The sequence below is a fragment of the Sprattus sprattus genome (assembly GCF_963457725.1).
Source record: "Sprattus sprattus genome assembly, chromosome: 10".
NCBI lineage: Eukaryota > Metazoa > Chordata > Actinopteri > Clupeiformes > Clupeidae > Sprattus > Sprattus sprattus.
The window spans coordinates 27,332,141-27,359,254 of NC_137908.1; the positions used below are offsets into that span (position 1 = coordinate 27,332,141).

The window sequence follows — 27,114 nt, forward strand, 5'->3', positions numbered from 1 at the left end:
TTAGCATTAATTAATTTCATACGCGTTATAAAAGTTCAAGCTATTTGATAGTCAGTGACGATAGAGGAATTGCTGTGTCTGGACTGGCTTCCAATTTTGCTGATTAAAAATCTTAATGACCAGTATTGTATTTCAAGACTGCATTCATTGAGGTAGATCAGAATACGGGTGCAGTCAGTGAATACACCTAGTCAATCAGTTTCATTTGGGTTCCAAGAATAAAACATATCATTTGGAAATCCATTATCTTTGGCAGTGGTAAAATATGTTCATTTAATGCACTAGCTTATTAATATTTGCATTATGAAACTTGTGAATGCATACGTTTCGTTTCATCACATTTAGGTTGAGACTTTAATTTTAAATTCATGGCTTTTCCCATTTCTAAGCTTTAACATCCATCCATTCTTTAAACCCCACAAGGGTTTAACTCTTGGATTTTGCAAGCCTTTAACCTGTGATACACACTTTCTCAGACATACTTTCAATCATACATCCTACAGAACAAATTCATTTTCCTATAGCTCCCCACTAACCTTACTATAACATTCAGTTTTTCCAATAATAAAACCCAATTTAGTATGAGGAAAAAGGGAACAGGTCACTCAGCTCTACATGAGGTCTTGGGTGTCATTTTAGTATAAATATGTATGGTGAGCTATCCCTTTAAAAGTCTATTACTAAGAGCTATGGTTCATTAGATTCCACATAAAGAGTCTATTAACGTGTTGATTTGCACTTGCCTCCGCTTTCACACTTGTCATTTCACCATCCTTTCTCCAAATCAGTTTTTCATTTCCAAACAAACAAACCTGATCACATGGCTTGAGGGTATACTGTACACATCATAATAGCCTTTGTTATGAAACAGTCTCCAGTCCGCTCTGAAAATGTCATGTTTCAAAAGTGGCAAAAGTGAGTGAAGAGCCTACATTTCCTACTGTCCACCTTTCCCAAAGCTCTGTGGTCGCATTGTTATGATGGAGGTTATAGGTGGTGTTCATCTACGGTTGCTTGCAGAACAAGCTAAATGACAACTGAATAAAATCTATACATTTTGTTACGAGAAATAGTGTAAAGGGAAAAGCATTGCGTTTCACATTTAGTCATTTAAAAACATTATAAAATAAGCCATAACCGAGAAAATGAATCCACAGGTCCACTCCACATACGCAGTTTTGTCAGAGGATGGCATTCGGTTATACTTACCTCAGGCACTGAATTTGGCGGTTTGCAGGAGAGAGTGAAGCGGCTGGGATGAGAATAAGCACCCCACCTCCAGGTCAGAAGTCATGAATCTCAGCTGGAAAAGGAGGGCTGCTCAATCTGGAGGGCGCCAGAAGAGGAGAAACTTGTTGTTACTATAAGTGGAGGAGATCAAGTACCCCGGGGTCATGTGCATGAGGAAGGGTAAAAATGAGTTCCACAGGTGGGTCTGGAGCGTATTTTGTGGCAGAGCATGTAGGTGAAGAGGGGGCTAAGCCTAACGGCGGCCCAAGATCTCAATTTTCCACTCCGTCTACGTGCCAATCCTCAGCTACAGGCTCACAAAAATGAAAGGGTGAGTTTGTGGGCACAAGTGGTTGGAATGAATTTCATTCACTGCATATTGGAACTTTAGCCTTTAGAGAAATAGCGACAAAATAAGGTTGCGATTTTCCTGGTGTGCTTAGAGCACTGGGCACGGATGCCTCTCTAGGGAGATGCTCTGGGTATGACCAGCGGAGAGGACACCTCAGGGACAGAGACACAATGCAGAGAGGAGGATTATGTGTCCTGTCTAGCAGTGGAACGGGGGATGTCTGAGGGAAAGCTGGAAGAGAGGAATGTCAAGGACGTCCAAAGTATTGCCAGGGTTGACCCAGACCAACAAAATAAGAGGGAACAATGGATGGATGGATGGTTATCGAGTTATTCATCAGTGAAACAAATGACCCATGCAATGAGATGGGAGACCTTTCCATAACCATTCAGAAGACATCATGAAAAAGCTCTTTTTTTTAACAAACCATATAGAGTAATTAGTTGAACTTTTTCATGTTGATGTTGTATTTGGTTGGAGATGGCTATTACTTGGAAATGTAGAAGTTTGCGTTTGGAAAGGCATTTAATAGTTTACCATGAAATCCCAAACAACACTACGGTGAATTTGAACAACTAAATGTTGTTTTTTCCCCCAAAACCTCATTGATTTTTAAGGCCAAATATGAAGACAGGAATACAGACCTGTAAAGTAGATATGTACACTCTGCAATGTCAAACCCCAGCATATTCAATTCCTATTTTTGTTCATTTAATTCACCAGTGAGGGAAGGCAGAGCCAGTCCAGCCTCTTGATACTAAATGATGAATAATGACATGTTAATGGTTGGTTGAAGCCCCTTCACCACTACCATTAGCAATCAGTCACTGTCAAAGGGGTCAAATATTTGCATGTAAGCATCAGCGATCTATAATAAACCTTTTTTTTATAAAGACCAGTGGTGAGCACCTTAGGCAGGGAATTAGGCTTAATAGTTCATCCTGTACTGAAATCCTCAGCCTTCAAGAAAGCGTTTGAAGAAGACAGCAGTCAGGAAAGAGGACAGCAGTCAGGAGAGAGGACAGCAGTCAGGAGAGAGGACAAAGTGTAGGATACCTGACATGCCCCTCTACAGACACATTTTAACATGTGAAGTCAGTGAGTATTATTCTTATTATAAACTTTTCCGGTATTATCAGTGGTATCTCTGTAGGACACCTCTTCCTGTCATCTAACAGGTCCACAAGCGAAACAGCTCTACAGCCACAGCATTAGTTTAGTTTGAGTTTATAGACGAAAAATTCACAGTTTACAGAATAACTATGAAGGCTTCCTCCAACAACCCAGTTAAAAATCTATTCATTTAACTGAAAAAAAGGAAGAAAATAGAGTATGAAGAGCAAAAGAATTATTTAGTGAGAGAAAATGATTATATATGCCCATACATCTTCAAAGGCATTTGCACTCCAAAAAGGGCGGAGAGGAAGTATGTATATAAACCTTTAATTAGACACCTAATGTAACATCTTAAAATATTTAGCCTTCGTGAAAAATGTAAATGGGTTGAGTTTTTTGGTTCCTTCAAACATAAAACGTGGGATACAGAATCGTCTTAACAAACACCTTAGTCCAGGGGTTCTCAAACTTTATGGGGCCAGGGACCTTTTAAAGGGCAGAAAATATTCCGAGGACCCCCTCATAATAGCATCCCAAATTAAACCATATAGGCTTATAGCTATTTGTAATGTTATATGCTTTTGGACTCTTTTACTCTAAAATCGTATACTAATATCAGAAGAGTTTTAGATAGTCATTTTATTACATTTGGCATTACTTGATAGTATGTAGGATATATTTTTAAATTATCTTTTTGTAAAATGTGCTAAATAATGTTTACCTTACATAAAACATATTGATGGGAACATTTTCTTTTTATCAAAGCAGATTGTAGGGTTTTCCAATACAACTCAGATTGTAGGGTTTTCCAACGGAGATGATTTCTATTTAACAAAGACATTAACAAATAGGAAATATCCACCAAATGTTATCAAAAACGTGTATCCCCGACTCCATCTCCGTACAAATCTGTTTACAAAAAATATGATTAACTCTTATCTGTGGTGGTATGGTTAGTATTAGCATCCAGCAAGATATTAATGAAAACTACATGGTGACATCATAGAATTGATTACGTATAGCCTTTTCTTTCTAGAGTTTAATTTCGACGGTGAACAGGGACGTTCTTGCAGCCAAATTGAAACGTCTTAAACGAGAATACATGCAATATGGCCATCCGATATGCCTTCGGCTAACCTATCTTTAAAAAAGGGCCTTCTGCAACGATAAACACGACCAGTATTGATGGAAGAATAAATGTATTCCTTGTCAGTTAACATTACTAGCGTGAAAATCCGCTTTAGTTATGTTAGCCATTGTAATACGCATCGTCAACATTCTGTGATGGGTAAAATCGCTTGTCGCTAAACTAAGGCAACTCCTGTTAGGCTGTATATCGGTGACTTTGGGGGTGTTCATGTTTATAATCACATTTGCTAACCTGTCGTTCTGAGAACTCTCTGAAAAGTTCATATGTCTGTTTGAGACGTGCTTAGCCATATTTTACGTGTTACCTCCCTTTGCCTGAGTGGCTTTGAAGGATGTTTTACAGACGGGTCTCTGTGTGTCGATAGACTTTCCTTCAGTCTGCTTCCTATCCGAAGTACTTCCAGATCTCACTTTTTTTTTGTTTTCAAAAAAGCAGAGGACGTCGGTAAGAGCTCCTGCACATGAGGCCATGTCTCCCCTGAGATGACTCGTTGTGAGTTGCATGTGTGAGAGCTGGGCAGCCCCGCCCTTGCAGGCAAGACGTGCACGCAGCCCTGAGGGAGCGGAACAGTGAGGGCGCTCTGATTGCGTGCTACTACCTATACTGAAAATATGCAAAATCGTATCGTTTTTTACGTTAGGTTTCCGCGGTACCTTTCTAGTACCGGTACATCGTGTAACATTAGCCTATATGTTTTGTATACTGTATCGCAATACATTAAAAAAAATAAAAAAACTTTTTTTTTTTTTTTTTAAGCCTTTGGAAGCCAGACTTTTTCGCGGACCCCCAGGCAAGGCGTCGCGGACCGGCACCGGTCCGCGGCCCATAGTTTGAGAAACGCTGCCTTAGTCAATGTCATTCCTCCCCCCTCTAATTGTGCTGTGAAGCCTTTTTTTAAACTGCCTGTGAAAAATGAATTGCCTTTCAATGAAAAAACATGCATTACGGGATAAATGTTTCATGGTCAGAATATGTGAGGACAGAGAGGAGAGACTGGGAAGACGTCCAGAGGAACATGAGGACACCCTGGGCCCTGATGTGAAAGGATGTGTGCTCCGGGTTAAGCGCTGGGATGTCACGACATTGCTCAAATAGGGGAACATGAAAGGGAATGGCCAGGCAGAACTGTTATGTGCATGTATGCGCACAGAGGACAGCCAAAAAGAGTAAAGCCATTGTGGGACAGGTAAAACTGCATATTAATTTCTGGGTGTGTAATCATCATCAATCATTTTTATTCTTCTTCTTATTATTTGTATTATTATTAGTATTATTGTTATCATTATTATGATGATGATTATTTTGCTGTTATTATTATCATTATAATAATGATGATGATGATGATGATTATGATGATTATTATTATCATTATATTTAAACTGTAGAATTGTCATTGTAAAATGATTGGCAATCAGTGTAATCATTGCCATGGCCTTCACATTATTTACAACAAAATAAGAGGGACTGGAGCGTATTTTGTGGCTTCACATTATTTAACATCTCTGGGCTTATAAACACACCTAAAAAGCAAGCTACATAAGATATTAGGGACTTTATGTAAGGGATAATGTATTGTCCGGAGGTCATTCTACAAAAATAATTCCCGACGGGGCGAACAACACCCCGACGCGGAGCGGAGGGTGTTGTTTCGTACCGAAGGGAATTATTTTTGTAGAATGACCGACGGACAATACATTATTATACGGGTACTTGCCAAAAACGATAGAAGACATTCCTCCAACATACCTCTTTTTAATGATTTAGGTGCCGTTTCATGTGTCCCGTTTAGAAATAAATAGTTCTTCAAGCAAATAGAACTTTGAAGTTTCAGGTGTTGCATAGCAACCCATTACTTGCTGACTTCAAATTACTCTCTACTGTTGCGTTAAAATGACTGGACTTCTGGCGGAATGATATGAAAGATGTGAATTAGAAGTACAAAACCCGTTGCCAATGACAGCGGTGATTATCTTTGGCAGAGGTCTGCTAGCAGGAATTAATGTATGGGTATGACGTAGGGATGGCCCATTCAAATCAACGGTACTTTTTGGAACGTTCTGAAGAGCCGTATAATAAGTATGTAGAACATAGTGGCAAAGGAAAAGATAGGGAAAGTAGTGATGTGAAGCATCATTTACTTAAGTCCTGTTTTCTCAGTGGAGAAAAAAATGCGCGTATCAATCAATAAGCCAAAAATATTCAGGTCGTCTTGAAGCATTTTCTCACAAGAATAGTGAAATAATAAGAAGAAGAATGAAATGGTCAGCCGATTTAATAGGCTCACTGAGTGGTCAGTGTTATGTTGTCAAACTGATTAGAGGTGGCCTTCAGACACTGAATTTGGAGTGCACCTTCCTCAAAACTATTTACTTGAAACGCTCCCCTTTTTCATCACACATGAAGCGTCTGGCCTCCCTCAGAGGCACTGGACTCTCTGAGCATGTTATGAGATTACCAGATGAATGCGCCCTGGTAATCAACGTAGCTGTAAGCGATGCCATTCTTTGTTGCGCGCAAGAACCCGCAGTGCAATCGTCTATTAAATTGGGGCTCCGCTGTGTCATTGGACAAATATTCAGAAAGCTCTCTCGGAAGTCATCTCTGTCCACCAATCCACCGTCACCTTCACACACCCCACCCCACCACCCCGCCTCCGCCTCCGCCAACGCACTCAACAGACCCCACCAACCACCCCAGGATGGCCTAGCTAGCTTCAGCCTGTCATGGATGGAATATGAGTGGGCTTTGGCAGAGGCATGCGAGGCGCTGCTAGCGCTCGGCTCCCACACAGCCTCGCATGGACATAAACACGATGAAGATGAAAAGGTCGGCGCTCTGGTCTTCCTCCAGCTCAGAATATCCAATGACCTGATTTCCTTCCCCCTCCCTCTCTTTTTCTCACTCTCTCTCTCTCTTCTCTCTTATGGCTACTGGCACGGAGGCACAGTGATCCACGCAGCCGACTGGACAAGCGGGGATAAGCACGCCAGGGGCCCCACTTTGCTTTGCTCCATCAGCAGAGCCCAGGCCTGGGGGAGATGGCTGAGGGGGTGGGGGAGATGGCTGAGGGGGTGGGGGGGATGGGAGGGTAGGATGTGAGGGTGTCTGAAGACAGGAAGTGGGGGGGGGGGGGGGATCACAGTGCACAACATCACAGAGGAGTTAAGACACACAGCAAGGTTTAAAGGGAGAATCTGACAATCTGTCATGCAATTGGAAAGTTGTCAGAGGCTATCAGACTGGTTGTGCAACACAGCTCTTCATCACAAAGTCACTACACTACACAACACACACACACACACACACACACACACACACACACACACACACACACACACACACACTACACACTACACACACGTGCAAACAGAAGCTCACCAAAAAAAACTCCCAAACAAACTCCAACCAAATCTGCATATGCTATGAGCAGTAAAATGTTAAAGGTGTTAAGTTATTTTAATTCCCTCTGCAAAGAGTAATAATTACTACTTGTTTACCTAACGACATTATCTATTTATTTCAACCATGTGCACAGAGATGGTGACCTTAGAATGCTTTGTTTATAAACAAGCTCCTGCCAATTTGAATGCAACTTTTCTCAAAGAGCGCCCCTATATGCCCTATTTTGCAAAGAAAAAAAAAACAACCTTGAGTCAGATCAGCTGTACGATTGAATGAGGTCTTCCTTTGTCCATGCTTCTTGGCGGAGGTAACAAAGCTGCACCCATGTAGCAGAAACCCTCCAGAACAAAGCCTCCACAGATGAAAACACAGAGGAGAGATAACACTACTTGGCCTTCTGCAAACTGGTCTAGCTCTAAGGGTGAAGAGATATCACTACTTGACTATCTTCAAACTGGTCTAGCTCTAAGTTTGACTAGAAGGGTTGCAAATATGTCTGCCCAGTAGCAGCTACCAGCTCACCAGTGTATACATCTCCCGCGAGAGTAGTGTTTTGACCAGAGTTCAAACCTTGCTGGTGGAATATGGTTTGTCAATGGAAGTTTCATTTTTATTTTTTGATAGCCTTTATTTTTGATGGCTGTTTCCAGAGGGCGACCGGTATTAAAGCCGTGGACAACCAAGACATGCGAGTGCTGCTTTAAATAAAGGTGACCTAGTATGACCCCTTCTGAATGCTACAGTGCCCATCATTTCGGTTTGATCTACTTCAGAACGCATTGACTTGGAGACATATCTGACTCCAGTTGACATTTCTCAGAGGAGGGGGAAAAAAATAAACCGCACAGTGTTCAGAGCCTGCCTGCAGGCTATGTTTTTAAAAACAAAGGAGCCACATATTGTTATGCTGGTCCTTGGGCGTGTGTCTGGTGATGTGCTTTAGAGATGTGCAATGATGAGTGCACTGCGTTCAGGAGGAGATGTGAATATCCCTGCACCGCTCAGACAACATTTATTCAGGACGACGGCAGAAAATTCAACAAATTATGAATTTTAATGGGATGACAGAAATATGGTAATTCAGTTTGGAGTCAATTAAGGATTGTTGCCATTACATCAGATAGTGGTCTTCTAATGGAAAGTCTATTTAACCAGGGGCAGTCAGATTGTGTGCTTTAACCTACAGTATTACTACAGTAATTGTTCATCTTTACGTTAATCTAAATAGTCTCTAACCTTAACCTCTGCATTCCTCCACTGAGTGTGCTTTTCAGGCTGGCAATCATAATGGACCTTTGGGTATCTGACCAGCATCTGGTCAAATGGGTGTGCCGCTATTTCATGTTGAGGAAATCAATATGGTGTTGAATATGGCCCCATCTACTAATTCCTTCCACTATTCTGTACCGTCTCTTTCTCGCTGGGTGTGGTGTGGTGTGGTGTGGGTGTGTGTGTGTGTGTGTGTGTGTGTGTGTGTGTGTGTGTGTGTGTGTGTGTGTGTGTGTGTGTGTGTGTGTGTGTGTGTGTGTGTGTGTGTGTGTGTGTGTGTGTGTGTGTGTGTGTGTGTGTGTGTGTGTTTGTGTGTTTGTGTGTGTGTGTGTGTGTGTGTGTGTCCAATCAATGATTGCTCTGTCCAGAGGGGTATGGCAACTGATATGCGATTTGATTGCAATGAAAAAAATCCCCACATCATTCTGATTACAATAAAAGTGCATGCAGTTCTTCACTTACTTGAAGAATAATTTCCACAAATGATAGCTAATTATCAGTTGATATTCTAATGCATGTGTGAAAATAAACATTTAGATCAAAACATTATTATGTGTATAAGATTTAGATTTGGTTATAATGAGTCATGTTCCTATCTGCATAATCAGGTACCAAGAGAGGGCAGGGCATCATTACCATAAAACAAATGAACCAACTCACAATGGACTCTCTAGGTTCCAGGTATTAAAAATCTCTGTCCCTAGATGCTTCCAAGAACAACCAAACCACTCTACAATTAGCAGATAAATCCAAAAACCTTTTTCCACATTTGATTATGAATAAAAATTGATGTTGCAGTTATCTGTAAATAACTCCTACAGTTATCCTCTACACATCAATCAGACTCTCTGTCCCTACTGAAAACACAGGCAATATTGAGTCACTCAGCAGTGTTCCACTGGAACCTAAAGTGGTGGACATAATCTATGTTACAGTTCTGCTTTCATTTCAGGAGAGGGACGGAACTTTACCTTACATAAATCACGATATGTATTTTGCTGTAGTGCACAGTGTATCTGACTATGGTTACGGTTTCAAAACTGTGCTGAAAACAGGCTTTTGTTTATCCACAAAAGCACAGCCAGCATATTTCCAATTACACCTATACAACATAGATAGACAGAAGTGCACAAGACTAAATAGGAATGAACCGCCTGCCCGCCCGCCCACCCACACACACATGCAGGAACGCACAAACACACACACACACACACACACACACACACACACACACACACACACACACACACACACACACACACACACACACACACACACACACAGGTCCATCCAAATGTGGTGAGAGGAGAAAGACACAGGACTCAGACTTGGCCTGCTATCCCTTGAAAGTGTGTATTCTCCTCATCAGTATTACGCCATCTCATGTAGAGTGTTATGATTAAATCATGCTAATGTATTCCTTATGGCTTGAGAACACTGTTGCCTCTCTTTAGGCTGTGGCATTATGCAGCGATGCCCTATAATACTGTGAAAAATCTCCCCCCATCTAAAGTTAATCTAAACACAGAGGTTACATAAAGCAGAGTAGCACTTGAGGAGCTCAAGCGCAGAGCTGAAGACTCATTATTATTCCAAAAAGAGAATAAGCACATTATTCAGGCAAATCAGCAGTGGAAATCATGCAAATATATGCAAGGTTTGCATTTGCAACGTTGAGAAGTAAGATTAATAGACAAAAGTATTGAGTTTCTAACACCGGAAGAGAGAAACATTAAAGTAAAATTGACAGTGATTCATGGTCACTAAGCTCTCATTCTGCCTCTATCCATTACAAGGAAAGTGTCTGTTTCAAAGTTGTCTTATGACACAACACCAAAACTTTTTAAACACTTAAGCAGCCTGTTTTGTTTTTTCAGTTTTTTCACGGGCAGAACTTTACCTGGAAACTTCCTCCTCTTGTTGTGCCGTAAACATCTGCTTGTGTGACCTTCTCATGGGGTCAAAAGGAACTTAACTAAGAGCAAACTGTTGCTGAGCAACCACAGCCCATTACGCACACAATGTTCCACTAAGAGCCAAGAGATACAGAAAAAAGAAAGCAAGAGAGAGGCAGAAAGACAGACTGAAAAGAGAGAGAGAAAAAGAAAAAGAGAGAGATAGAAAGAGTCCAACGAGAAAATGGACACAGATATAGGCAAGCTGTGAGAGGCAATATATCTGACTTGGTGCTGAATTGGAACATTCAGTCTGCTCTTTTTGTTCACGGTAGAGCAGGAATGGAAGGATACGTCCAGGCACAACTGGCTTTCGGTTGACCACAGCAAACGACAGCTCTGTCTTCAGGAAGACAGCCGAGGCCTTTATGATGTGCTGTCCAAACCGAAAAGTAGTCATGGCAATGTCAACAGTGCTGTAAGAGATGAAAAGCAAAAAAAAATCATGTATTCAAAATAGAATGAAGTGAAAAGAAAGTGTGATCGGTTGGCCCTCATGAGCAATTTCATATAGGCAACCACAAGTGTACAAATACCAAATGAATGCATTCACCAACAGGAAAAGATGATAGAGATAGACCAGGAGGAATTCTGCTGGACCTTACCATGAAGGCTTTTGTGTGTGAGTTATTTCCAGTCTAGTGACTGAAACGTCTGAATGGGAGTCTTTGCTCCTAGTGCACAGAACAGCAGTAGACAAGTCGAATGATGCATAATTTATCAAACCCTTTAGCGTTCTCAGTCAGACTGTAAAGCATCCCTGTGAGTCCATTAAGCATCGTTACACTACACATAGTAAGCCAGGGCCATGTTCATTTCTAAAGGTTTGGTTAAAACAACAGCTTTCATCAAACTGACATGCCACTGACACACTAGGGTTACTAGGTATTGATACTCAAACACTAATTGACAATCAAGTATGCCAATCAAGTTTGGCTGCCTACATGGTTTTGAAAAGCTTACAATGTACTACCCGGCAGATGTCAAATGAGCAGATGAATGCATAATACTTGTCACTCAGCGGCATAAGCTCCACACCAATAAAAAAGAAAATATGAAATCTTTTTTCTTCTTCACCACGAGGGTGAATGACATCTCCAACAATGAAGGATAACTGAAAACAATCATCTCATAGCAACTCACGCAGTATATTCAGATCAAATGAGTCAACTGTCACATTGTTATGTAGAAATGTTTAAATACGCATAATGTCAGCGGAGCTTTATTCTTTATGCAGGTCCTTCTCTCTCTATGTTTGTGTGTGTGTGTGTGTGTGTCAATAATTTATGCAAATCTTTCCTGTGTGTTTTGTGTGTGTGTATACTGTACACACACACAGACACACACACACACACACACACACACACACACACACACACACACACACACACACACACACACACACACACACACACACACACACACACACACACACACACACATATAGACAGAGAAAGAAAGACAGATAGAGAGAGAGACGTGTGTGTGTGTGTGTGAGTGCGTGTGTGTCCTTAAATTACTGTAATGGGGTAATGGAGTTGAATTAGGCCTGTGTGATTGCTCTCTCACTCTGCCTGGCCTGGCCTGGCTGGGCTGCCTGTCTCTGTGAGATGACTTGAGGCTGAGGCGGAACGATAACGAGAGCGTTGCCTCCGCCACACTCGGTGCCTCGCCTCGTGCCATACTCCGACTCGCCCGCTACGCTACGCAAGCGAGTAGAAGTCCTTGCTGGATTTGGAAGGACTCCCAGAAGACATTCCAGGGAGAGAAATAAATAAACGGAAAAAGACCAAATATAAATATATAAACGAACGATCATGTGTGCACACCAGCTGTCCCGGGCATTAGCATTTCAATCCAATCCAACAATTCCACAATTAGGAGTTTAGAAATCGGCAATTAGTTGATGGCAAACTGCAATGGCCCAATTAATGCTCATTTACACTTCTAATCAGCAAAGCTTCTCAATACGACAGCAATTTGTCACTGTGTATACTAGACGAGTATGTAAAGTGAAGGACAGTGCTACTGCCTTTTTCTCCAGATTTAGTTGTAATTACACATTTGCATGATCTACCCAGTGAAGTGCAGGTCAACCAGTCTATAACACAATGCAAACACAGAGAACAGACATACAGACACACACGCATGCATGCACACGCACACACACACGCACGCACACACCTCTTTGCACACACACACACACACACACACACACACACACACACACTCACACACACGCACACACCTCTTTGCACACACACACACACAATATTTATCTCCGACCTTGAATGCATCAACCCTGTATAATCGCTAAAATCCACCAGCTTGTATCATGTTCCCGATGCTGTGCATCATTTTCTGACTGATAGTGTAATCCTCATACAACTCAAACAACCAACAGCAGAAGGTTTTGTCAAACCACCTAATCCATTCTGTTCTACACAGGTTGCAAAAATGCTAAAAGGGAAATCTGACATGTCACTGTCAGAACAGACAAAACAGATCTACTGTTGATATAGCTGAGATGTAGTGTGATCGCTGCAGAGAAAATAACTGGTAAAAGACACACGCATAATTATACATAATCAAAAATACATCATTTGCATAGATCCATAGGGAAACGCATCTCTGAACAAAGGGCGTGGCTGGGTGTAAGTGGAAAAGAGGACAAAATCCCACAAAAGCCACAGCCATGCAGTTCAATGGGACTCATCCACAACGAATCTGCATCAGTTATATAACATCTGATAAGAAACTACCTAAGGTACTAAACTGGACACTTAGAGGTGGATCAGTGTCTTGACATTTTGTCTACTTGGCCTTAATTGTATGCTTAATGCCCTTTACTCTTTGCCTTATGGAAGAAAAAATAAAACATCTAACATCCAAAGATATCAAAGTGTCATCTTTCAGTTTGCCAGCAGGACAGTGTCTTTCTATGGAATTCCCAAACCGTACATACATATGTATCCTTGCTAGCCCCTATAGCACAAAGAAAATAAAAAGATCCTTGCATCTACTGTATATCACCAAATTTCATGCGATGCCACTGGATCTATGCAAATACTCTATTTCCTGTCCCTCCCATCAAACTCTTCCCCTTCCACAATAAAACAGAAACATTAAGTTGACATTGAAAAGAACTGACATTGAAAAAAGACTTGCAGCGTTAAAAAACAGCACTGAAAAGGGAAAGATTGTCATTGAAAAAGCCCATCAGAATAAACGGAAACAAAAAAACATCAAAACATTTTTTCAGTGGCATAAGTTGATTCTTACTACTGGCTACAGTTAGGGTGACCAGACGTCCGGATTTAGGCCGGACAGTCCGGATTTTCAATGCCCTGTCCTGCGTCCGGCGCAGCATCAAGCCGGACGCATATTTGTCCTCCTTTTTGGAATTGCACTGGGCCTAAAGAGCCACGGTCTAGAATATTTAGCTGGAATGCAGTCTAACACATGATTGGCATAAAGCGGTGGCTGATTAATATCTGATAGGCTTAAATTCAATTCTAACCTTATATCATTGGTTAAAAACGTAAACAAGGCTCCATGTGCTGGCTACGTCATACATATGCTGCTGGCTACGTAAGGGATAACGGCCGACGAGCTGTCCAGTTATACGAAGTTAATGGACGCTGCGGGGCAAAGAACACCACGACGCGGCGCTCCGCAGAAGTCCATTAACTTCATATAACTGGACAGCTCGGAGGCCGTTATCCCGCTTATCTCCCGTTTACAACATCCAAAAATGTTTTTATTATTATTATTATTTAGAATTTACTTTATCTTTAGGACATTTAATATGCAAAATAACCTGATGAATTATTGATTTGAAGCCTAGTGCTCCCGTTAGAGAAAGTAGTGAGAAAGTAGTGCGTGGAACTGGACCTTTAGTTTCCCCGGGCGTTGCTGCAAAGTGACACTCATGAGCTCACCTCTGTAAAGTAAACGGACACAGGTATTGTTCACAAGGTTTTACTATTTACAGTTGAACTCCACGTTTCCGTTGATGGTGAAGTTGGACAGAGCAACAGAGAGGTCAAGTTTAGTAATTTTGGTCGAAGGCTCACAATCGAGCCGGCTAGTTAGCCGTGTGAGCTACCATCTGTTTCAATGGTATTTTTTTCTAAGCGCTAACAGCCGCCTACAAATAATATCCGAGACTTTCAGTTAAGAATTCCTATACTCTGCAACATTCGTGTAGAACATAAACAACTAACCGAGTAAATTTAGACATATAAAAAGTCGTGTAGATAGCTTAATTGACATAAAACATTGCCCAACACGCCGCCATCTTGGTTCAAATTATCCTAGCTGTCAAAAATTAAACGTTACGTTGGTTGTCAATGGTAACCATTCAAGAGCATTGATATGGAACGGCGATTTAACGTTTCTACTGGGACTACGTCCAAGGTGTCCATCTATACGAACTTAATGTACACCCCATTAGCCAATCAGAAAACAGTATTTCGTTCCAGAGGGAGATAAATTGACAGAACCACCGTTAATAATTGACATAAGGACAGTTAACTCACATAGAAGAAACATGCCTAAACGCCAGACGTCTTTCAATCCAGAGTGGGCAAAAGAACATGACTTTATATCAAAAAGCAGTCGAGACTCCTTGCATGGCTTGCAGTTTCTGTCGCTGTGACATTGATGTAAGCAGTCAAGGTAAACGTGCACAAACTTTCCTCTGCTTTCTCGTGCCAGCTGCTAATGCGAGTGGACGTGCTTTCAATGTATCATTCTAGCATAACATTGTGTTGCCGTGTGCGTTACCGACAATGTAAGTGTAATTCATTTATCTGCTAGCTTTACTTTCTTTATATTAATGTGTACAAGCACTAGCTGCTATAACTAGTAATTTCTCGCAGACTTGTTCTAGCCTGTATACAACGCTAATACGGAGATCCATTTGTTTTGATATTGCTGGTAGCTTAGAGTTCAGACTGCCAGGCCATTTGTGGTCTTAGAGTGCCATCTTGTGGTATAGTTATGTAGCAGCATTGCAATTACAGTGTTGCTGATACACATAGCATTATAGTGAATTTTATATATTATACATGATTCATAACTGAAAGGTAATTGTGTATATTGTTTAGATATTTATATATTTACGTATATTAGTACAGATTGCAAGTTATGTTTATTTATGTTATATTCTGTATTTCTTTATTCTACAGAAACCACACAAACACTTACAAATTCTTCTTTTAATATATGATTATTCCACTGCAAGCACTTAATGCACTTGATCAACCCGCTGGAGGTTAAACACAAATAAACCTGTTTCTACTACACCTGAAGGTTGTGGCTACTCTCCGACCGGAGTACGTAGTCAGATAAGGGCAAACCAGTGTGTAACGCATACGGACTTCACATACATCATATATCAATTACACAAAGTTGTATTGCAGAGGGGAGCACGCCAGAGCCCTATGTAATTATTCACAGCACCACGAAATTCCGTGATTCCGAAATTCCGCATAATGTCCTCCTTTTTGGTGTTATGGATATGGTCACCCTAGCTACAGTAATGAAATGAATTCGGTTAGCATCCATAGCCCAAAATTCTCTCAAGCTGATCTTCCTATTTTCAACATCTTCAGCTCTTACTTTGCCAGAGAACCACTGCTTCTTGTCTAGTTTCCTCCTCTTGCTCACAAACAAAGCTGGTTATGCTAGCCTAGGCTTCCACACAAGCTAGCAGTTAGCCTGTGAGCTAGTTATAAATTTCAAGTTGTTAAATAATAATAATATATTTTATTTAAAGCGCCTTTCATGACACCCAAGGTCACTTCACAAACAGGTTGTGAAAATTACAAAACATCTCATAGAAATAAATAAAAATAAGAAAAATAAAAGTCAGTCAGTCAGTCCATAAGCTGAAGATTTGAAGATAATGAAGATTTATTTTCATTCTCAGGGGTCTATTTTCCTCAAGGTAGTTAAGGTTACATATAAACAACAATCATTTTCATGGAGGCAATAAGGTGGCCCAGGCGTGGTTTCATCATTCATCATTTCATCAATGTTTTCATGCAAACGTTACATGAACGTTACAACAAAGAGTCTCAATTTCCCCTGCTTCTCTGGATTCGCTCTGATTTCACCCCATCATTAATCCTGAATAAAAGCAAATCAAATTTCACTGCAATGGAAGCATACCGTTACCATCTGCCTCTTCTCAGGCAATGTAGCCTTACCCCATACTTTCCAACTAACCCAAACTCTTCTCTTCCACTCTGTACCAGCCCAGTGATTTCCCTATGCTGTAATGTGCCTTGTGCCTGCATGTTGAACCACTTCTTGTGGATTCCACATTTTCCCTGTTTTCACTGTTGGAGCAGTGTTCTTGACTGTTAGATCCTTAGACTGAGATAAAGTCCTCTCCAGGCTGGTCTTAGGAAATTTGAACTCCTCCATCTAGCTGGTCATTGGTTAATCCCGGTTAAACGGTTCCTCTACAATAGAAGGAATCACCTCTCCATCAATTTAAAATCCCTTTTCCACCAGTTTTCCCTTACTGATACACTTCTAAATGTCCTAGATTTCACATTCATCCTTGTCCATTCCAGATCTTCACTTAACTTGACTAACAGCTAACGGGTAAAGGAGCAGTTGTTGTCAGCATTGTCATGTCGTCCATATAAGCTTGGATGGGGGGTAATTGGATGCCATCCTGCAGCCTTTTACTACCATCAATCCATTTAGATAATATAAAGACCAACGGTGAAATTATGCATTCAGCCATAATCCTAATCTCCAAATGCTGCCAGGATGTGGTGCAGTAATAATATTGTATTATTTACTGTATATGAAACACTTAGAAAGAAGGCATTAAATACACTGGTTTATTGATTACTGCAGAACTACTGTATATATACTCGCAACATTAAGATTGCAAATTAAAGGTTAGACACAGACATCACCTCATATCATTGTTTTTTGCATTACAGAAATGAAACCATAATTATAAACACCTACACTTTCTGTCCATCTCAATACAATGTCCACAACAGAAAAGCTAAAGCCGTATTTATAGACCATGAGAGAGGTGGAGACTAAGAGGGAGTTCAAATGAGAAGTGCAGAAGAATAATAGTGTCCTTTTAATTGAAATGTTTTTACAAGGTATATCACACATGTTTATCATCTTGTGACTCTGCTGAGCATTGGTGGGGAATCTTATTAAGATTCAATTTTCTGATCAGTAGCAGACAGTAAAACTGTCAGAGCAGGTTAAATGTATAACTCTTTAATCTAGCCCTGACCAAAGGAATTGTCATGGAGAATATCTTGAGAGTGAAGCGATGTGTTTTGTGTTCATAGAAATATACACAAATTGGACAGGTAGATCACCAGAAAAAGATTTGCACCCTTTTTAGGCTAGTAGCCAAAAGAAAAGTTATGTTATGCCGATACCCAAGATGCTTGAAATTCCTTATCCACCACAATACAAATTCTTGAAATTGAATTTAACCAAATCGACAATGTGCTTCATGAGTTACATTCTACTGCAAACCAACTCATGGCCACATGAAGAGCCCATGTCTTCAAGAGATATCACAAGTTCACAATGAGAAGACACCTTGAGTGGTTTCGCAATATGGGTTATTTGCTTCTCGTGACATGTAGCACGGCTCTGAAAATCGGTGTCCTTCGTCTCATCTCTGACCTCTGTGTTTTTTATTGTTTAATACATGTGTTCCTTCTTTGAAGAAAATACAGACCTTAAAATCCAAACAGAAGTGCAGTTAAGATTGAATAATTTACACAGATATGAAGGGACAGCGATACCATGTGTCCTGTCTCCACGAGCCCGGTTATTTTTGAAACCATGAACAGATGTTCCTGGTTGTATGTCCTGTCCACAAGCAACCGCGTTTTTGGAACCCTGAAACCGTGTTTTTTTGAAACCGGAGTCCAGGGTGGGGTTTTCGGCCAGGGTTGGTTTCACCGGGTGCGTGTGGACACTGCAACCGTGATTGTTTTTCCCGTTTACGTCGTAGCTGCGAGCCTGCTTCACTTCAGCACGTACACATCAATGACGTTAACGGGAAAAACACAGCAGCGGTTAGCAGAAGTTGACGTGAGCTCTTTCAAAAATGAAGTGGATGTTGTTTATTGCCATGCTGTCGGCATTATGTGGTTGTCACACGCAGTTGCTGCGCGCCATTGTTGTTTGTATTTGGTGATTTCTTTTCCCGGTATCTTTTCATTGGTTAAAACAGATTTCCCATTTTACCTTACATTGCCAGGTATGGTTGTGGCATGTGTATTACACGTGCATTGTGTCACTTGGTGGCGGCTTCCACGGTCGCGTGTGTACTGAGTATTTTTATTACACCACTCGTGTGGATGCGGAGCAAAACTCCGGTTTCAAAAATAAACAGGCTCGTGGAGACATAGCCTAATAAATCCATACTCTGAGCCATTTGTTTTTTTTAAATTGGGATGTAAATATGAAATCACTGTTAAAGAACAGAGTTGTTTCTTCTGAAAGTTGTTATATATGTCAGATGTATCCTAACAGTGTGGACTTGCCAATTATTTTTAAGTCTCCATCGAAACTGTCTGGTTCCTGTCAAATCGAGAACATTTATTTGCAAATTCTGTTCCACAATTCACCCTCCGTCAACCTATTAAAGCTGAAGGTTCAAAAGGATGGGAATGTTCATTCAGTGCCTCCCCTGTGCAATGAAGTAAATATTATGAGTCACCTTCCTAAGTTTGGGCTAGGCAAGAGATCCAATTTGGCTGTGTGCATAAATCATTATCATGACAGGTCCCGTTAGTCCACCACTGCCAGCTAAAAGCATTAGCAGAGGAAATAAGATTAGGCGAACAAGTGTCTGCGGATGAGGGCCAACTAAACCAACTATAAGAGGATTTAAGCCTCCTGGCCAAGCAACCATTTTAAACAACTCTGGAGGTTCCTGAGGAGTCTCCAGTGGCTCATTGATTACTTTGTCACTCTGACCTTTGCTGTGATGGAGGGCTGTGGAATATTACCTTCATTTGCATAGTTGCACGATTACCAGGAAATCCCTCACCACCAGTCATATTCGGTGCGTAGCACAATGTTTCCATTTCAGCCAGCAAGCCATCTGTCTCCGGCAACGGATCCATGACAACAGCCATGCTTCGAAACCAGTTTATAAAACAAATATAACTAACATGAAAGCTTTTTTGTTAACTCGAATAGCGACACTTGATAGGTAGCATATGTCCACAGCACATGGCAAAATTGATTATGGGAAATGTGATTCCTCATCGGAGTCTACAGGTATTGATTATTGTTGCCCTTCAGAGGTACAGTGGGGGGATCTATAAGGGCAATGACATTAAACTCTCAGAAGAAGGACACAGACACAGGAGAGAAAGGTGGCATGTATGTGGTATGGCTTTTAGTAGACAAGGAGCTAATCTGAAAACAAATGGCCAATCATGACTTTGGTCTTGAAAGTGCTTACCAGTCTACATAGTGTGAAAAGTCTTACCAGTCTACATAGTGTGTAAAGTCTTAACAGTCTACAAAGTGTGTAAAGTCTTACCAGTCTACAAAGTGTGTAAAGTCTTACCAGTCTACATAGTGTAAAGTCTTACCAGTCTATATAGTGTGGAAAGTCTTACCAGTCTACATAGTGTGGAAAGTCTTACCTGTCTACTTAGTGTGGAAAGTCAAAATCAAGCACTATAATAGAACATGACGTAATGCACTCCAGTGTGTTCTGGCAGAACAGAATAAATTACAACACAATGTAGTGAGCGAGAGAGAGAGCATTTCCACTCTGTGAGGACATAACAATGTCAAACATACATAGAACACAATCAGGATGGAGATTAGTATGCTGGCATTTCAATGCTGTTGGATGCCTAGCTATGAAGCATTCATTCCTGTAGGTCACAGTGCTCTTTGCTGAAATTCCAGCCTTGCAATTGCAGCATCCCTCAGCCATTTTGTTTACTTTAAGTCAATTTGTGTCACTCTTGACGACGAGTGGAAATGAATACACAACCCCTCCCCCTACTTTCCTTACTTCAAAAAAGCAAAGTTCCAGCAATCTCTGCTGCCTTTTCAACATGATACGAATGAAAAAGAAAATGATTAACCATCCTTGACTCTGGATTTCAAAATGCCCTTCACACCTACTCCTATTGATGCTGTGTATTTTCCTTGCCAAAAGGAGTATTAGAATTGCAAAATGTTGCTGAGTGAAACAAAGCAGAAATCAGCGAAAAGTGGTTCTACCCAAAATAGGGGGGATTAATATGAGTACAATAAAACACTGATATAATGGTTCTGAATTGCCTCTCTGCCTTGCCTCTCTTGTTTCTTCACACAACTCAGCTAATTAATAAATGCAGCTCAAGCCAGGGTTCAGTTTGAAAAATAACAAGCATCCTGTGGCTCTCATCATGACTATTGATTAAAGCTGTATAATAGCCGTTGTATCTTAAACTAAACAGCATTATAAGACAATAATAACACATAATAAATACACATTATAAGTAAAGGGCATTTAACAGGGGGAAAGCCGTTACTGCATCGAGCACAAAGGCCTGGCCTGGCCTGGGGTAAACTCGCTTGCATAGTCAACACCATAAATCTCTTTGTACTGAATGCAGAGACTTCTAATCGATACCAGAGTTTCCTTAAGACAATAAAGTCTACTTTTTTGTAGACTTTCTTTACTCTAATGACTATCCTCCTTCCATTAGCTTCACACTACGTTTGATTAATTCATGTTTTTTTTTGTTGGTGAAATAAATAAAAACAAATAAACAACATCGACATTGCTGGGTTGGTTTACATTTTTGGTCTGGCTCTCTGCATCTTAGGCAATAAATTATGATGCATATCCTCTCCTCTAATAAATGTTTGCAAACATGACAAAGCAACCGAAGCCACTGGGGCTGCTTTTTTTTAGGCTAATGTAGTCATTATGAGAATTTATGGCAGGGTTTAAAGTGCATTATGACATTACGGATGCATGAATGTGCTTAGCATTCAACATTATGTTTAAGCCTTGATTTGTCATTCTGTTGGATGATTGTCAATACTGGCTTTGCATCTGGACGAGTTGAAGAGGGCACAATCTAGTCCTGTGATGAATCAAAATGGCATATTGGATCCTTCATGAACTGTCATTTGGCACCAGTGAGAAACAACACTAACGTGAAAATCACGGAAGGTTTAAAAACCTCAATACATGCTGATGTACTTGTTAATTTGTTTCAGGGGAGTAAACTGTGCGACAGTAAATGAGACACATCAGGTCCTCAGCAGGATTCACCTACACAAAGCCGCAGTAGTGGAATCCATTCATGAAAGGCATTGTATCTACATCAAAGCACATTATTAAAGAGGGTTTTTTCCCAAGGCCTGAACGAGCTCAGGTAGAGAACAACTAATTAGACAAATTGTACAACAGTGATTGCTAAAATGGAAGGCTATTAAGGGATCAGATTACCATAATAATGAATGTCTCTATTTAGGCGTTTCATTTTCTTTCGCAATACACATGTGATTTTATACACCGCAGAATTCACAGAAGGGGCTTTTCGAAATAATTTCTAGTGCAATGGTTTCTTTGTTATTTAAAACTGTGCACAAATCCACAGTCAGATACACATGCCAGCCAGGTACAACATAACAAATGACACAGAAATGACAATCTGGGCACTGTAAAGTATAACATATTATAGCAATTATTGGCACCCTTAGTGAATGTGACCAAAACAGGCTATGAAAAAATATATCTTTGCTGTTTATCTTCTTGGTTTTTCCCTCGAAATATTCACAAAAATCTTACCATTTCATTAAAGTAAAATTCTTGAAAGAATTTATTTTTTTGACATTACATAAAATATTTTTCTCCAAAACCTGGGTGCCACAATTATTGGCACCCCTAGAAAATCCTATAATTAAAATCTAACTGAAGTATATTACCAGTCATTTCTTACATCTTTGAGTTCACCTGTTTGAATAGGAACTCTTAAGTGGTCAAACATGGCTTCCTGCTTCACAGAGGTATAAATATGAGGTGACACAGGCCAAATAACCTTAGTCATTCATCAAGATGGGAAAGACAAAAGAACTCAGTGTCAAAGTGCAACAAAAAGTTGTTGAGCTGTTGGTGGCGCTTTAGCGCTGATACAGAAAACTGAAAAAAACGTGAAAAAACGTAGAAGAAGACAAGAGGACGTGGGTAAGCAGCCAGTAGACAAGCTACAATTAGCAACGTTTAGCCTAACCACATAGCCTACATTTAATCTGCACAGTAATACATTATGGTGGTTAATACAATTGATGGTCAGAGCAGACTATAGGTTATACGAAAATTTATTTGATTTTCTATTGTTAATAAAGAGTTTGGAACAGTGCAACATGATATGTCTGTGAGTTGTTTAAATGCCTTTGCTTTATTGAGAGGCTGAGCTTGAGCATTTCCCATGAGGCTTTGCTCCGACCATTCTACATTAATATATAAAGAAAAAAGCTAATTAAATTGCTGGCCAATTTATATTTGTGGTCATGAGAGTTATGTAACGTCTGAATAAAAAGAATTAGATCAAGATAGGAGGCTAAACAAAAATCAGTATGCTGGATTCATAAGAGCGAATTCGAGACCCACCACGAGTGTGAATCCGTGCAGACGAACACCAGCCCGATACCGGTTCAAATCTACTCACTTTCTACCCCAGACTTCGATCGTTGCGGATAGATAGAGTGCTCGTCTAAATGATAGGGCTATCTGTATTAGCTATCTGTATCAGATTGACCAACTAGGGTCCATGTAAACAACCTGTAAGTCCTAGGGTCGGAAAGTCTCTAGAACTACCATCAGACTGCACCTGCATCACCAGAAGTTGTTTTGGAGGGTTGTCAGACAAAAGCCTCTGCTGTCAATCAACAACAAACTAAAGTGCCTACAGTTTGGCAAATGTCAGATTTTTATATTAGAGTTATATGGTCAGATGAGACCAAAATAAGGCTTCTTGGCAACAAACATCAAAGGTGGGTTTGGCATAGACAGAAAGATAGCCATACAGAAGAGCACCCCATACCCACTTTGAAGTATGGTGGCGGATCTCTGATGTTGGGGGGCTGTTTTTCTTCCAAAGGCCCTCGACATCTTGTTAGGATACCTGGTATCATGGACTCCATCGCATACCAGCAGATATTAAATGAAAACCTAACAGCCCCCTCTAGGAAGCTTAAAATGGGCCGTGGTTGGACCTCCCAGCAGGACAATAATCCGAAGCACAACTCAAAATCAACACAAAAATGGTTCACCGACAGCAGAATAAAGGCTTTACCATGGCCATCACAGTCCCCAGACCTAAACCCCATAGAACATCTGTGGAAAGAGCTAACACCTATTGTACCTGTCTTAGGTCTTCTTTGTCGCATCTTCCTCTTTATGATGCGCCAAATGTTTTCTATGGGTGAAAGATCTGGACTGCAGGCTGGCCATTTCAGTACCCGGATCCTTCTTCTACGCAGCCATGATGTTGTAATTGATGCAGTATGTGGTCTGGCATTGTCTTGTTGGAAAATGCAAGGTCTTCCCTGAAAGAGACGACGTCTGGATGGGAGCATGTGTTGTTCTAGTGTTGACCTAAGAATCTGAGAGATACTGTATGTAGGAATGGTCTCAGATCCGTGCCATGTGTTTACCAACCTCATCACGCATTATAGGTGAAGACTTGGAGCTGTTATCTTGGCAAAGGGAGGCTGCTCAAAACATTAAATTAAGGGGTGCCAATAATTGTGGCACACCTGTTTAGGAGAATAATATTTATTTCATGTACAAACCCGATTCCAAAAAAGTTGGGACACAGTACAAATTGTGAATAAAAACAGAATGCAATGATGTGGAAGTTCAAATTTCAGTATTTTATTCAGAATACAACAAAGATGACATATCAAATGTTTGAACCAAGAAAATGTATCATTTTAAGGGAAAAATAAGTTGATTTCAAATTTCATGGCATCAACACATCTCAAAAAAGTTGGGACAAGGCCATGTTTACCACTGTGTGGCATCCCCTCTTCGTTTTATAACTGTCTGCAGACGTCTGCGAACTGAGGAGACAAGTTGCTCAAGTTTAGGAATATGAATGTTGTCCCATTCTTGTCTAATACAGGCTTCTAGTTGCTCAACTGTCTTAGGTCTTCTTTGTCGCATCTTCCTCTTTATGATGCGCCAAATGTTTTCTATGGGTGAAAGATCTGGACTGCAGGCTGGCCATTTCAGTACCCGGATCCTTCTTCTACGCAGCCATGATGTTGTAATTGATGCAGTATGTGGTCTGGCATTGTCTTGTTGGAAAATGCAAGGTCTTCCCTGAAAGAGACGACGTCTGGATGGGAGCATGTGTTGTTCTAGAACTTGGACATACCTTTCAGCATTGATGGTGCCTTTCCAGATGTGTAAGCTGCCCATGCCACACGCACTCATGGAACCCCATACCATCAGAGATGCAGGCTTGTGAACTGAGCGCTGATAACAACTTGGGTTGTCCTTGTCCTCTTTAGTCCGGATGACATGGTGTCCCAATTTTCCAAAAAGAACTTCAAATTTGGATTCGTCTGACCACAGAACAGTTTTCCACTTTGCCACAGTCCATTTTAAATGAGCCTTGGCCCAGAGATCACGTCTGCGCTTCTGGATCATGTTTAGATATGGCTTCTTTTTTGATCTATAGAGTTTCAGCCGGCAACGGCGAATGGCACGGTGGATTGTGTTCACTGACAATGTTTTCTGGAAGTATTCCTGAGCCCATTTCGTGATTTCCATTTCAGTAGCATTCCTGTTTGTGATGCAGTGGCGTCTAAGGGCCCGAAGATCACGGGCATCCAGTATGGTTTTCCGGCCTTGACCCTTACGCACAGAGATTGTTCCAGATTCTCTGAATCTTTGGATGATATTATGCACTGTAGATGATGGTAATTTCAAACTCTTTGCTATTTTTCTCTGAGAAACTCCTTTCTGATATTGATACACTATTTTTTGCCGCAGCATTGGGGGAATTGGTGATCCTCTGCCCATCTTGACTTCTGAGAGACATTGACACTCTGAGAGGCTCTTTTTATACCCAATTATGTTGCCAATTGACCTAACAAGTTGCAAATTGGTCCCTAAGCTGTTCCTTCTATGTGCATTTAACTTTTCCAGCCTCTTATCTTTACCTGTCCCAACTTTTTTGGAATATGTAGCTCTCATGAAATCCCAAATGAGCCAATAATTGGCATGACATTTCAAAATGTCTCACTTTCAACAATTGATATGTTATCTATATTCTATTGTGAATACAATATAAGTTTATGAGATTTGAAAATGATTGCATTCCTTTTTTATTCACAATCTGTACAGTGTCCCAACTTTTTTGGAATCGGGTTTGTAAATTAAAATGTTTTCTTTCAATAATTTTATTTCAATGAAAAGGTAAGACTTTTGTGAATATTTTGAGTGAAAGACCAAGAGGATAAACAACAAACAAATAATTTTTCATAGCCTGTTTTGGTCACATTCACTAAGGGTGCCAATAATTGCGGAGGGCACTGTATTACTGTAAAATCAGTCTCAGCAGTGATATGCAATGTTGAGAAATACAATATTTCATGTGAGCATGCATGCACCATAGAATTACACAGACCTTTTTCATGCTTTCTAAACTGATTTGCAGTTGTTTTATTTCGGGTAAAAATAAAATGAGGGACAGGAGGGTGACATCTTTAGCCCGCAGTAGCAACTAACTAGGGGCAATAATGGGACAGCCATGGTTGGATAGGGGACCTGATTTGCCAAGAGCACTGCTACTCGGCTGCCTATTAAGGTACAGGAATGGAAATCACCGTAAAAGTCTGGGAAACTGAGCGCTGTAAACTCCAGGTGAAACTGACTGAGCAATTATGATGGAAAAAGGAGAGCGGGGCAAAGCTCAGAAAGATCCGGAGGGCAACAGAAGTCATAGACCAGCCCAGTAATGAGTGGCACTGCACAGTCCTTCGAGTGGAGAACCAGGAGAATCAAAGATGTTTTCACTGCCATCTAGCTTTTTATTTATTTTTTATCGCTGAGGGTTGTGTCAAAAGGCTGCCATTCTCAAACGATCACTAAAGACCTCAAACAATTTCTCCAAAAATAAAATGCCCCTTATACGAGTTTGACAATATTCCTCTCATCTGCACGACTGAATTCCATTTGTGTGCTATGGCTGATTTGGAAAATGGCACAAACCAAGGTGTGTAATTGGCTAAATAATATTTCTATCAAGCAGATGATAAAGTAATTAGCAGCTGCACATTTTTGTAATGATTAAACTGAGCAATTAGGGGCTGTAAGCTTTGTTCTTCAACGCCAGTAACAGGCACTAATGGTGGGCTGTTAGAGGGTAACTCCATTCCTTCAGAAAGACGGCAGCCTTGTGTAAACAACAGAGTCCAAGTGAGCACAGGACTGGCCTGCATGCATGCTGACAAGATTAGAGCCAGATCTCATACTGTCCATTCTTCTGGAAAATTAATTAATCACTCTCTATCTCGTTCATCAGAAGCAGTCAACACAACTGTCGTATTAAATAAAATGTTGCTGCTGTTTTTGTGTGTGTGTGTGTGTG

At 40.6% G+C, this 27,114-nt stretch overlaps 1 protein-coding gene across 2 annotated transcripts in view; it reads right to left on the reverse strand.

Moving 5' to 3' along the window:
- Positions 1 to 27,114, reverse strand: part of fhit (fragile histidine triad diadenosine triphosphatase) — a 171,256-nt gene that overhangs the window by 103,011 nt on the left and 41,131 nt on the right. For both annotated transcript variants that reach the window (XM_080846216.1, XM_080846217.1), the window contains one exon: positions 10,769 to 10,890. In XM_080846216.1, the coding sequence (XP_080702342.1) occupies positions 10,769 to 10,874 (106 nt within the window). In that variant the 5' untranslated portion in view covers positions 10,875 to 10,890. The remainder of the gene's footprint in view (positions 1 to 10,768; positions 10,891 to 27,114) is intronic.